The sequence below is a fragment of the Grammomys surdaster genome, unplaced genomic scaffold (genome assembly GCF_004785775.1).
Source record: "Grammomys surdaster isolate TR1022 unplaced genomic scaffold, NIH_TR_1.0 189, whole genome shotgun sequence".
Lineage (NCBI taxonomy): Eukaryota > Metazoa > Chordata > Mammalia > Rodentia > Muridae > Grammomys > Grammomys surdaster.
Genome location: NW_021604634.1, coordinates 626718 through 639657, shown reverse-complemented (window position 1 = coordinate 639657; position 12940 = coordinate 626718). Strand labels below are relative to the sequence as shown.

At 50.3% G+C, this 12940-nt stretch overlaps 1 protein-coding gene across 4 annotated transcripts in view; it reads left to right on the top strand.

The window, feature by feature from the left end:
• Nfatc1 (nuclear factor of activated T cells 1) overlaps positions 1–12940 on the top strand; it is a 105768-nt gene that overhangs the window by 42050 nt on the left and 50778 nt on the right. For all 4 annotated transcript variants that reach the window (XM_028768976.1, XM_028768974.1, XM_028768977.1 and 1 more), the window contains exons 4-6: positions 4044–4246; positions 5720–5892; positions 7714–7854. In XM_028768976.1, the coding sequence (XP_028624809.1) occupies positions 4044–4246; positions 5720–5892; positions 7714–7854 (517 nt within the window). The remainder of the gene's footprint in view (positions 1–4043; positions 4247–5719; positions 5893–7713; positions 7855–12940) is intronic.

Here is a 12940-nt window from a genome sequence, read left to right as displayed (position 1 = left end):
ACAGACTGTCTCACACAGAGGCTTCTCCTTGTCACTCATAAGTACCCCACCCCATGATGGCCATTGTCTCTGCTGGCTGTGCCCCATGCATTCAGGGCTCACCACAGGACTCAGGCATTCATTTTAAACATTAATCAGCAGTATGTGTAATGCTGCCCAGAGGCCTGGGGAGGCAAAGACCCCTTGGAATCACCTACTGTTGTCAGGGAGTGGGAGGGCTGCATATTCAGGGCACCACAAGAGTCACCACCCCATCTTTGCAATATAGATTCTCATGTGCACAGTAGTGACATCTGCATGGTGTTAGCTGCAGGGACCACTGGGCTGGTTTGATCAGCCTCTTCAGCATACAGTCTGCTGTGAGCTCTTTATTCAGTGCTGTTCTGTCTGGTGTTCTCAGCCACTGTCTGTCAGCTTTCCTTATATCTCTGGATGTGAACTGGAGTAAGCCTCATCTCAGACCCTCAGCTTCCTACCTGTCAGTAATGGGCCACCCAACAGGATTTTCTCCTGGAAACTCAAATTCAGAAATACAGTCACTTTAAGGGAATCAGATGAGGGTCTGCTTCTTTCGCTAACAGTGTGGAAAGATGGTTTCTGTGGATGGAGCTGTGCTGTGGGTTCTCCAGAGTCACCGGGTCATTTCTTACTCTCAAGTCTGTGTCTGTACTGAGGAGTCTCTTGGTCTGGGAGGGAGTTTGTGGGCTCACAGAAAGTTGTTCCAGCTTGCCTCACAGGGCTCTGAGTTGGGAAAGGAGAAGGGTTTTGCTGAAGAAAAAACGGTGGCTCTAGTGTCAGCCTCAGACAGGGCTCTCATTTTCCCATTTGCTGGCCGGTGTCTGTCACCTTGTGCCAACTCGGCAGGAAGAGGACAGAGTTCCTCCCGAGCCCATGCGGAGGTCTGCCAACCTCCATGTGGAAGCAGTCTGCTTTCATCCCAGCCGTCAGAGGTGAGCAGTACTCCACCTGGCCCCCTCTGCTTATTAAGGCTACGAAGCCCTGGGCCTCTGCCCCATGAACCTCTGACGAGTGGGGAACACATTTTTCTTGCTGCTGCTCAATGAACATGAGCATTCAGGCTGTACCTGTTTGAAGTACAGTCTTAGTCCCCCTTTCATCTCAAAGTAGGGCTGGCACTGACCATGTCCCACATGCTGGTGTGGATCACAGGACCTAACGAAAGCCACAGAGTGCCCATGCTTCTCCTAATGAGCCACTGGCATGGATCAGGCCAGAGGCGGTGGCTGAGACCTTTGCACGAGGGACATGTGAGAGGCCCCACTGCCTTGTAAAACCCCGATACCCATGGCCCACATCAAAATCCAGCAGCAGCTAATTGCACTGTCTGATTTTCTGGTCCCCGCTTCTAGGTTTCATTGCTTTTTTCCAATGCTTTAAAATGAAAGGCATAATCCCCTACCATCCCAAAAGACTAGCATTACATCACTGGAGAGACAAACAGTAGTGGGTGGAGCCTAGGGTCCTCTGTACTCCTTCTCTCTTGCTGGATACCTCCCTTTCCCTTTCTAAGAATCTGTGGGTCCACTTCTTGTGCCTGAGGCTCCCTCCCCATTTCCACCACAGACCTTCACCCTCTTTGCTGTGGGATTCTTGAAGACTGCTCGCTGCTTTCTGGTGGGTGCTGTTCACTACCCTCCTGTTTAGCGTTGCTAAAACCAAACGCCTAAGCAATCCCGTAACTCATCACAGGTCTCCACCTCGATGTCACTCTTGGCTCTGAGTTCCATGTTCCAGCCCTCATCTCTTCTGCCCACCTGGTGGCCAGGCCATGCCTTTGTGGCCTGCATGAGGGGCTGTGGGCGTCTCCATTGGCAAAATGGATGACAGCAACCAGAGGAGGCTATAAGTGTCGTCGACTGGGTCCTTGCAGCCTACAGTGTATCTCATCCAACCTAGGCTTCCTTCTTGGCAGCAGGGAACTATGGGGCAGTGCAAGCATGGTGTATGAGGTGGGTAGATTTCAGGATTTTAAACAGAATGATGGGGTGGGGGTGGGGCTTCTAGGAGTGAAGCAGAGGAGCCAAAGTCATGCGGGCAGGCTGACTTCCTTCAGCGTGTATGAGTCTTTCCTTCTACCAGATCCTTCTAGGATCCTCTGTGGTTGGGACCAGGGCCACCCTGTGCAGGCGAATCACCTGCACCTGTGAGGGGCTCCCATGCCTGCCTGAGGAAGCGGCATGTCTGAATGGTCACCGTGGGTTTGATGGAGGCTGTGGGCTCTTGACCCTTGGCTTGATGGCCTTTTGGTAGCAACGTTGGTGTTTGTATGCATTTTGTGGCTACCCCTTGCCTGAGGAGAGAACAGTTTGACTCTGTTGTTGTCACTGTGTCAGAACAGTAGAAGAGTGAGCACAGCCTACGGGACCAAGCAGTTCTCAGCCCCTGTGGCATTGGAGTCTGGTCACAGCCTGCCCCCCGTCTTCCCAGAGCCTTGGACATACCTCCCCACCTGCATGAAGGGCCCCCCTTTGTCCACAGTGTTCCTGAGAATAAAATGCCTCAGTCACAACATTTGTTAGCTGATGGCCAATGCAGCGGTGGACATGGGGTACACAGTGCCAATGAGTAGCTGTTGAAGGAAGGAAGACACATCGGAGTCAAAGGGCAGCAAGGGTGACACCTACACTCATAGTTCTGGCGACCCCACTTCTAAACTCTGCTTGTTTATCTTGAAGGGTGGCTGTCTCCTAGCACAAGGGCCACATTGTAGATGTGTAGGTCACCCACCTGTGGCCTGGAAGAGGCACGGAGTTGATACATCCTTCTTTGAGTTATACAGATACGGTGGGAAGGATGGTGGCTACCAGCATGGGGCAGTTTCACTGTGTCTTATCCTGTGGGTGAGATACTCTGTCCACAAGAATCTCTGTGGTGGGATGAGCCATGCAATTGGTATCGATGGGACATCTGTTCCCACTTCTTTCTGAAGGAGAGGTGCGTAGGGCAGTCGTGAAAGGGTAGGCTACACACAGTTGTGTGTGTGTGTGTGTGTGTATTGCTGTATTTATGGTAAACACATGCATGTTACCAAGCACAATGAGTGAGTGCTCTGCTAAGTTGTGCCATGTTTGGGGGATGGGCAGGATTGATTTGGGGAAGTCGGAAAAGCCTTGGCTCTCCAATTTTGGAGGTGATGGCACCATAGACAGTCCAGCCACCTCCATCTCTCTTCAGCTCAACTGGCTTGGAAGGATGCTCCTTTCTCAGAAGCCTGTCAGAAAGCCCCACAGGATGGGTGTGGGCTGGGATGCCACCGGTCATCAGGCTTGCTAAAGTCCTGTGGGCCTTCATCAGCAGCTTCACCTGGAGAGACAGGAGCATCTGAGTTCTGTGTTGTCACTGGGGCTTGTAGTGTGTGAATGGTGTGTAAGCTGCCTTTGTGTGTGTGCACGTGTGTATAGTCGCACATGTGTAACTGTGTATGATTTTTGTATGTGATGTATGTACAATGTTTTATGGGAGTGTGTGTATGATAGGGTGCAAGTGTACACATTTGCACATTGCCTCTAGATATGCATGTGAACCCATGTGCATACTACCTGTCTGGTCAGACATGTGCAAGGACATGTGTGAGGTGTGCATTTGTATACTGGTACATATACGCAGACATGTGTTATGTCTGTTTGAAAATAGGACTAAGAGCGTTCGGATCCTAATCTGTATTCTATGGGCCCTTAGGATAATGAAGCTTTATTTATTTATTTTGTTTTATTTTTCGAGATAGTGTCTCATTGAGTAGCTCTGGCTGTCCAGACACTCTGTAGACCAGGCTGGCTTTGAGCTAAGAGATCTGCCTGCCTCTGCCTCCCAAGAGCTGGGATTAAAGGTGTGCACTACTATGCCTAGCTGCATTTTATATTCAAGAAGTACTAATATTACATCACATGAAGCTGAGAGACTGGGCACTGGGCACTGGGCACTGGGCACAGCTTTCCTTTTGAGCCAGAGTCTGTTGACAGTTGGTTCCCAGCAGTTTATGTGCATGGTGCTTACTTACTGGGATTCTTTTGTTTCCTTGCCAGCTACATGGTTACTTGGAAAATGAGCCTCTCACGCTTCAGCTGTTCATCGGGACGGCTGACGACCGCCTGCTGCGGCCCCATGCCTTCTACCAGGTCCACCGGATCACCGGGAAGACAGTCTCCACCACCAGTCACGAAGCCATCCTTTCTAACACCAAAGTCCTGGAGATCCCACTGCTCCCAGAAAATAACATGCGCGCCATGTAAGCGAGTGGGGGGGGGGCTGTGCCTGAGGGGTAGGCTCCTGCTACTCTGCCCAGCACCCAGTGTTTAGCCCTCCAGCTCCCAGTCCCCCAGGCCCTGTGGCTCTTGAGCCTGAAGAAACTTTAAAGATTATTTACCATGACAGATTTGCCTCTTTCTGGGTTCTCAGGTGCTGCTGTGTGTTACGGCATCTACAAATGTCTCAGTCACACAGCCATAAACGCTGCCCCCAGGGTCCTCATTTAATTCCTAAACAACACCTGTTTACTTCTGAATGCAGCACCGTTCATTCAAGGAATGGTTGAAATAAACACTAAAAAGACAGGGCAGGTAACACCTCTGGATTGTTTCCACTCAGAGCTGCCGATATGGCTGACATCTGGTGTGCAAAGCCCCTTTGGCACACGGTTAACTTAGAAAGGGATTTATTAGGTGCTCCCTGCACATCACATAATATCAAGTGGGGCTCTATGCCGCTCATCCTGTGATTCGAGTATCCTGAACTGTGAGCGGAGCTGAGGGAACACGTAATCTGATACTTCCCATGGGAGACACGCTGCACCTGACCCATGGTGAGGACACACAGTAGCACACATAAGCAGGTATCCAGGCAGAGAGTGAGGCTGAGGCAGCCAAGATGAAAGCATGCAAACAAGCGAGACTAAGAGCAGAGTGGAGGGCCTTGCTCTCAGGGAACTGTGTGCATGCAGAGACGGCAGTACATGAGTGAGTTTGGGGGTACAGGCAGAGTGCAGGAGATGAGGCCGGTGGGTGGGGCTGTGTCATACAGCACCTTGTGTGTGCTTTGATAAGTTCTCCACAGCTTGAAGCCTTTTAAATTAACAACAAAAGGGAAAGCATTCTGTGTGCGTCAGCTTCTCGGGAATCTGAGGGGTTTACCCTCCAGGACTTCACTGTGAGCCCTTGGGTTTTCTTCTCCAGTTATATAATCCAAATTTCCCAAGGTCAGGACAGAGCCAGAGAAGAGGTCTTCCTTTTATTGTATCAAGGTTATGTTTTTTTTTTCAACATATGGAACTTTTACCAGACTATAGATTTGAATAAAATTATGAAGTAAAATGAAGTTGTGTGAAACCCTAGAGGAAAAGTTTCACAAATCATAAAAGGTATTAAAGTGAACAAGTGAATAACGTTGGAGCCCTGAATCACATAGTGCTGCAGGACACACAGGAGGCACAACGTTGAAGGCTGTTCCTCTCTGAGCTACTCTGACACATCCTCTGCAGGGTCTGAGATGGCTGGTTCCAGGAGGAGACTACAGTCTACACAGATGCTCGGTTCCTACCCAGCTGGCATGTTGTGGATGCTGTAATCTTCCCCATAGGCTTCTCCTCAGGGAGGCTGGGGTGTCCAGCAGGAAGGCTGAATCTTTAGGTCTGGCCTAGCAGGCCAGTGTTCCTCTTACTCAGTGCTGGGCCATAAAGTCAAACTATGGTCTTTGTTTCCTACAGCATCGACTGTGCGGGAATCCTGAAGCTCAGAAACTCTGATATCGAGCTGAGGAAAGGGGAGACAGACATCGGGAGGAAGAACACCAGGGTGCGGCTGGTCTTCCGAGTTCACATCCCTCAGCCCAATGGCCGGACGCTGTCCCTCCAGGTGGCCTCAAATCCTATTGAGTGTTGTAAGTAGCAGACCCTGCAGTAACTTTTGCACTGAACAGTACCATCAAAAGTCTGTTTCAGTGAGCTTCCCGGAAAATACGATCTCTGTCAGGAGACCTGACTTCTTTGGCTGGCTGGGATACATGTTCCCCCACACAGCTGGGTGCTGGTTAGAATCTGACCAAAGTACACAGCATCCTGACCCTGGCAACTGCGTTAGTAAAGCACAAAGCCTGTCAAGAAGCAGAGTTATATTGACTGTATCTGTATTTATTCCCTGTTTATTCTGAGGGAAATTGAAAAGAGGAAGTTTGGCTCTGTAGCCACCAGACTGGACAAAGCAAAACAATTCCTCCCCTTTATCCTTCTCCTCTTCCTCTTCTATTTCCCCTCTTCTTCTCCTCTCTTTCCTACCCAGTTCCTCTTCTCCTCTCCCTTCTGCTATTCTCTGAAACTTTCGTCTCTCTTTTTCTCCTTCTCTTCTATTCTCTACTCCTCCTCCTCCTCAGTTTGTGTGTGTGTGTGTGCATGCATGTGTGTACATGCAGGTGTGCATGTGCGTGCACACGTGTGAGTGTATGTGTGCATGTGCGCACACATGTATGTGTGTGTTTATGTGTGTTGTACATGTGTACACTGCTACGGATGGAACTCAGCCCCATGCATGTTAAACAAATGCTCTGCCAAGTGGTCCATATGCCCTGTATCCCAAATCTGAATTTTGTAACTCACCAGGACTATTCCTCTTCCCTGGTGGTGCTAAGATTTGCCTTTAATGTGTGAGGTGGCCACCAAACGTGGTTAAGGGCTCCTTGGCCCTAGGAAGGAACAGGCATGGCTACCACCTTCTGTCCTGCTTGGCTGGTTCCTTGTTAGCAACCATGTCACCAGAAACCTGTTGGGGTCCATCCTCTCGGTCCCCTGCACCCTGATGCCCTCCCCCATCTGAGGACTGCACTCATGGGGGATCAATCAGATCTCTGAGGAGACACAGTCTTGGCCAGCCTTTGCTGCTCACTCCCAGCGCCATCAGACTGTGTCCCTTCTCCAGCTATTGTGGCTTTGTCTCCTAAGAGACTCCCGTCATGGGGCCTTTAGTTCCATGCTGAACTCCTGAGTTCTACACATCCCTGTCGATGTCCCCTGGAATGTGGAGCAGGTCCACTTGTGTATCTGATTAGTCCTTGCTTCCCCTGGAACAAGCTGAGTCTTTCTTAGTCACACACACACTGAAGTCTATGGCTCTGCCCTCTGTCCCTGTCTGTCTCAAGCCACTGGGGACCTGACTTTCTGACGCTGAATCCTCTCCCCTGCCCTGCCTGTCTGACTGGAAGGAGTCTGAGGAAACTCATCTGCCACAGGTGCCCAGAATGCCACCCCTCTCCCAGCCTCTGTCGTCTCCCTTGCAGAACCACAGTCATGAAGTTGCTGATACCCCACTGGGTCTCTCCAAGCTTCCTGTCAAAGGGGTCCACTCTGCCCCTGCCTCCAGGCTCAATCTAGGACTAAGACTCTTCCTATCCAGCTCTTCCCGGAGCCTTACTGCCTTCCAGTCCAGGAGCCAGCATTAGAAGTCAGGGTTCCTATTGCTTGCAGCTTCTGAGGAGAATGCTCCATTTTTACTATGGATCATGTCCTGATGAGTTTGCTACACTCCTGACATCTATGGGCTCCACATAATATGATTTGAGACCCTCTGCAAAGTTCAGGGCTTGGTCAGTCCCCAGAGAATCCCAACAGTCATGTCAAATGACAGCACCTGGGCCCTAGCGTCCCAGCTGCAAAGCATCCTCCAGGCAGCAGAGATAAGGCTTCACTCACTGTCGCCTCCTCTGACACAGCCCAGCGGTCGGCCCAGGAACTGCCCCTTGTGGAGAAACAGAGCACAGACAGCTACCCAGTCATCGGCGGGAAGAAGATGGTGCTGTCTGGCCATAACTTTCTGCAAGACTCCAAGGTCATTTTCGTGGAGAAGGCTCCAGGTATGTTCTTCAGGATGGCCTGGATGAGATCCTGCTTTTGGTGCTGATGGGAGCTGGCTCCTGGTTGGCAAGATATGGACTCTTCCCCTGCACGTGTGTGTTTGGTCATAGCATGTCACCTGACAGAGGTAGCCATCAGCCCACAGGGGCTCTGAAGAGCTCATGATTTCATCCCCTTTAGTTTTTGTGTTGCAGAAAGTCAGGCCAATGTTCAGCTTTGGGGTGCCCAGGGCCAGACTTTTGAAAGTATGTGTTAGGAAAGCCTATAGGCTGGGGTTGGGAAACACTTACTTGCTAGGGTCATCTGGTCACCTGGAGTGGGCACCAGGCCTGGCACCTGTTTTGAGCTCTGCCCAGCCCCTCATCCTGGCTTTTCCTCTCTCCCTCCCTTCCATGAGGGAGAGCACTCCCTTGGCTTCTCCAAGAAGCCCTAAGCAAGTGCCAGTGAGTACCAGAGTGGATATAAGTCTGTACCTGTTGACCCTCTGTGTCCATTTCATGCACACCACAGCCTATTCTCTATAAGAGAAGGTTACTATTCTCTTTGTCACTGGGACCTTCAGTGTCACAGCCCTCTGTGTGTGTGTGTGTGTGTGTGTGTGTGTGTGTGTGTGTGATCTCCATCTCCACAGACCCCCATACCCCACAAAGATCTCCATGAGAAGACAGAACATAGCACTGCCACGCTTAACTGTAGCTTTCTGCTCACAGTAGCCCACAGTGAAACTGTCTCATTGTTTGCAGATGTCAGGGGTGAGTTCAGAAGGGCCGGCGTCCTGCAGGGCTGTGCATTTTCTTTACACCTAGGGCCATTGTGTCTGCATGCCATTGGGGGCCAGGAGTATAGCCCCATGTCACTTCAGTTAGACATTGATCTTGGTTGCTCATCCTTTCTGGAACAGTGGGGACCTTTCTGGCTCCAACTTGGTAGAGCTATTCTGACAAGAGAGGCTGTTGGGCTCCAGAACACGGGGAAGGCTGGGCTACAGCCTCTTGGGTGGCTGTGGGCAGGCATGCACTGACCCAAAGGGAGTCTGCCCTCAGCTGCAGTAACTCCTGCACAAAGGTTGTACAGACTTTGGAATTTTGGACCCATAGCTTCTTCCAGATGGGGTTTTTTATTTGGGGGAGGGGTGCCATACCCTTCTCATGAGGGTATTGGGGCAGTATCTACTCAAGGCTAGTGATTTGGAGGCTTTTTCTGCTTTTCATTCTTACCAACTGGCCTTTTCTTGGAGGTGGTCAGTCCATATTTACCCTAATCATCAAAAAGCACTGAGGCATTCAATAGCCTCCATAATGGGGTCTTGATTTTGTACCATTCATGGGAAACGTAAGCACTTCAATCAACATAGGCTTTGACATTTAACTCAGCTCGCCTCTGTAATCATGCATATAATTGGAAAATATGTTGTAAATTATAAAGAAAACCCAACTAAGTGCAATGATAAAGAGAATTAGCAGTGCCCACACCCTTCTCTGGGGAGGTTAATTCTGAAGTCATTTGACCTTCTGAGCCTCAGGCATGCCTCCCTGTCAGACAAGAAGCACTAGATATAACGCTTTGCTCTCTGCACTGTAAGATCTCTGTACGCAAATCGAGGGGAGCCCCAGACCCCTGTGGCTTTGTCACAAGACAGCTTTCCTATCTGTTTATGATTCTTTAAGATGGAGAGACCTAGGGAGGTGCCTTCTACACAGCTGTAAACATGGTAGCTTGCAGCTGCGGCCTACAGTAGGCAGCCGGGTCTGAGCCTGGCATGGTTCAGCAGTAAGGTACAGTGGCAAAATGCATCTTCCTGACTCCTACTGAGTGAGCAGCCCACCACCATTGACCACAAGCCTCTGGCTCACTCTGCTGGAAGCCCCATCTCACCTTCACTGGATTATTCCTACCATAAAGCTAAGCTCCCGAGGCTGCAGAATGGGTCTCTGACCTACTCTCACAGGTTACAAGTGATGTCTATACAAAAGGCCTGTAATAAATGAGTAATGTCACACATACAGACAGCACGGAGAGCTTTGAAATGTGAGAACACTACAGTTCTGTGTCTAGACAACAATGTTTCATTTTTTTTATAATTAGATTATTTGCATATGCGCTCAGGTGTGTACATGCAAATGATATTTTTCTGAAAGAAGGAAACCAATATCTGCATGATTCTCTTCTTTGCCTTTGGTTTTCTAAGCAAATGTCATCCCTAACCTACCACACCATGCAAGGTACGTAGGGACGAGTTTTTTCTAGTTGTTTCTTTCTGACAAACCAGTAAAGCTCAATCTGAAATACAAGCACAACTGGACTCTCGTCTTCTGATAGTGTGTCTGGTTCAAGTTCTGTTTTTAGGCTGCCGCTTGCAGAAGCCAGCATTTGGATGTGAGGAGAAACAGATGTGTGGAGGTTGTGAGCTGGGCAGCTAGGGCTGGCCTTTCTGGAAGGGGCCATCCTTGTGGCTCTGACTGTTGTGAATATTGTTGACTCAGGCAATCAGGACTATAGTCAGGGATTTGGCTCTGATGTCTTCCCTGTGTGATGCAGGATATCTGAGTCACAGGTACCCTGTGGACCATTATCCAGTGCTCTGGGTCACAATGTTCAGTGACTCAAAGGTTCTATGCATCTGTTGTCAAAAGAGTTACCCTGCCAGGAGGGCCGTGGGAGTGAGTGCTGCTGCTGTGCTGGGGAGACTTGGGTAGGCATGGGTAGCAGAGCCAGTTGCTAGCTCCTGCACTATGCGCACTGCACCCTGCCACTTTACTCAGCAGCTGAGGAAAGTTTCTGTAATGGCCTCTGGAGCTAGCTCCTTCCTTAATCATCTGCTAATGATCTCCAGGTGGGGGGTGGGGGGTAGTGCCACAGGGCATCAAGCAGCATGGCCGAGGCTTATCCATAATGGTGAGGTTATGAGTTTTCTCAGACCTCCTCCTCCTGCCAGGAGTATCGCTTGATTACTGGCTGGAATGAGACTTTCTGTCAAGGGTGAAGGTCAAAAGTTCATCCCTGAGCTTCAGGGAGCACTGACTGACGATGGAAATCCTTGCAGAATATTTTTCCAAGAAGCAGAGGTAGTGAGGTCTGAGGGCCCTTGCCACACAGGGCCACACGTCCCATCAGATGCTCTTGCAGTGTTTGGGCCCATCCACTCCAAATGCTGCAGGTGCCTGGCCTGAGAGACGACGGGCCAGCACTTCCCCCAAGTGTGGCTGCCATCCTCAGCTCTGCAGACCAGATGGCATGTTTGTATGTGAGTGAGAGCGAGTCGGTGCCTAAGCAGTGGAATCATAGTCTTCCTCCTGAACTTGGCTCAGTCTTCTTGGAGTCTGACCCAAGGTGAACAGAGGGCGCTGGTTTCTAAGGGAACACCCAACTCTACTTGTTGGCATTGCATGTAGCTCTGTTCAAAAGCAAATTGAAGCCTATTTGAGTGTCTGTTACTACAGTGAAGCCAAAACCTAGGTGTCCCAAACCCCAGTGTGGATAGGTGACACCCGACCCTCCTTACTTCATCTTCTACACTTGCTCTGCAGTCACAGTGCTCTCTGGGATCCTGAGTTAAGTCTGTCCTCAAAACACAGATCTGGTGTGCTTTGCTGCCCACAGATCTGCTTTCCCAGACTGACCCTTCTCTCCCTCCCTCCCTCCCTCCCTCCCTCCCTCCCTCCCTCCCTCCCTCCTTCCTTCCTCCTTTCCTTTCCTCTCCTTGGGAAGGTTTAGATGCAAGGGACACAGGGGTGGGTTGGTTGGTAGTGGAGCATGCAAGCAGAAAGGTAGCAGTTTGTTGGAAGCAAAGGTGTCACTGGGCATAGGAAGACAAGATTGGCCAGTGGGATGCCCATATCTATCCCTCTGACATACAGCAGGTGCTTAGATGGAGCCTCCACTTCTTTACTAGCTGACTTCCCTTGTCCTTGCAGAATAGGGTGGCTTGAATACCTGTGGAAATGGTCTGTGACGGTCTCAGGGTAGAAGGGCAGCCGCAGAGCCTCCTGACTGTGACCATGTGTAGCAGGAAGTACTCTCCAGCCTAGCCAAGGGGTCTGGGAGACACCTGCCTGATCTGGAGGGTGAGGCACAGACACTCCATCCTTGGTGTGTCTCTGGGGACACAGCTGGTCCCAGGGCCTGCCAGAGGAGAAGGTGCTAAGCTGGGGAGAAGAAACCTCTGGGCAACTGGAGGCAGCAGGGCCCTGAGAGGGCTGGGGACCTAGACTCTACGTGCGCAGCGTACTCTGAGTCTCCCCTTGGCTTTCCACCTATTTATTAATTGTTATGAGTTTCAAGGGACCCCTGTGTGGCAGCACTTGCTCCTGGCAAGAACATAGCATAGCATGGTCAGGAACCCTGGGTCTCCAGCCAAGTGCAGTATAGCTGACAGGTCTTTGCTCATTTCTGTTTGTTTGTTTGTTTGTTTTGTTTTTTAAGTGTGAGCCTGTTCATGACCACAGACTTCAGAGTGCACTGCCTCATGACTAGGAAGCAGTCTATAGAGAGAGCTTCAAGCCAGCTTAGGGGATTGGAGTTACTGTACAGAGTTGTGTCCCTGCATGGGGCATGTGTGTTACTGTGTGTGTGTGTGCACATGTGTGTGTGTGTGACAGTGCATTTATGCATAACTGAGTGTAGGTGAATGTGTATGTATCTATCAATGTGTGGGTGTACATGCTTATGTGCAGGCATTGGTGTGGTGATATTAATATGTGCTTATGTGATGTGACCAAGTACCACTGGCCCCTTGTAGAAGGTCCCTGCCCCTTGCAATGCTGAGCCGGGGCACCTCAAGTTTCCTGAAATTCCATCATGTGGCTGCTACAGTTAGAGACAACCAGCGATGCTTCACCTCCCACGGGATGGAAGTGAAATCCCCACAGTGGATTGGTGGTCATCTCCTACCATGTATAATCTATGTGTCTTGGACCATGTGTCCACAGAAGCATCTTCTCATCTGCTTCCTCAAGAACTTGTGAAATCCCCAGATGCAGCTGCCTCGGGTTTTTTAATCCAAGGTGTCGTAGGGTCAGCTGTAGGAGCACACATACCCTGAAGTCACCACCAGCTGTAGGAAAATGCTTTCTTCTTTCAGTTCCC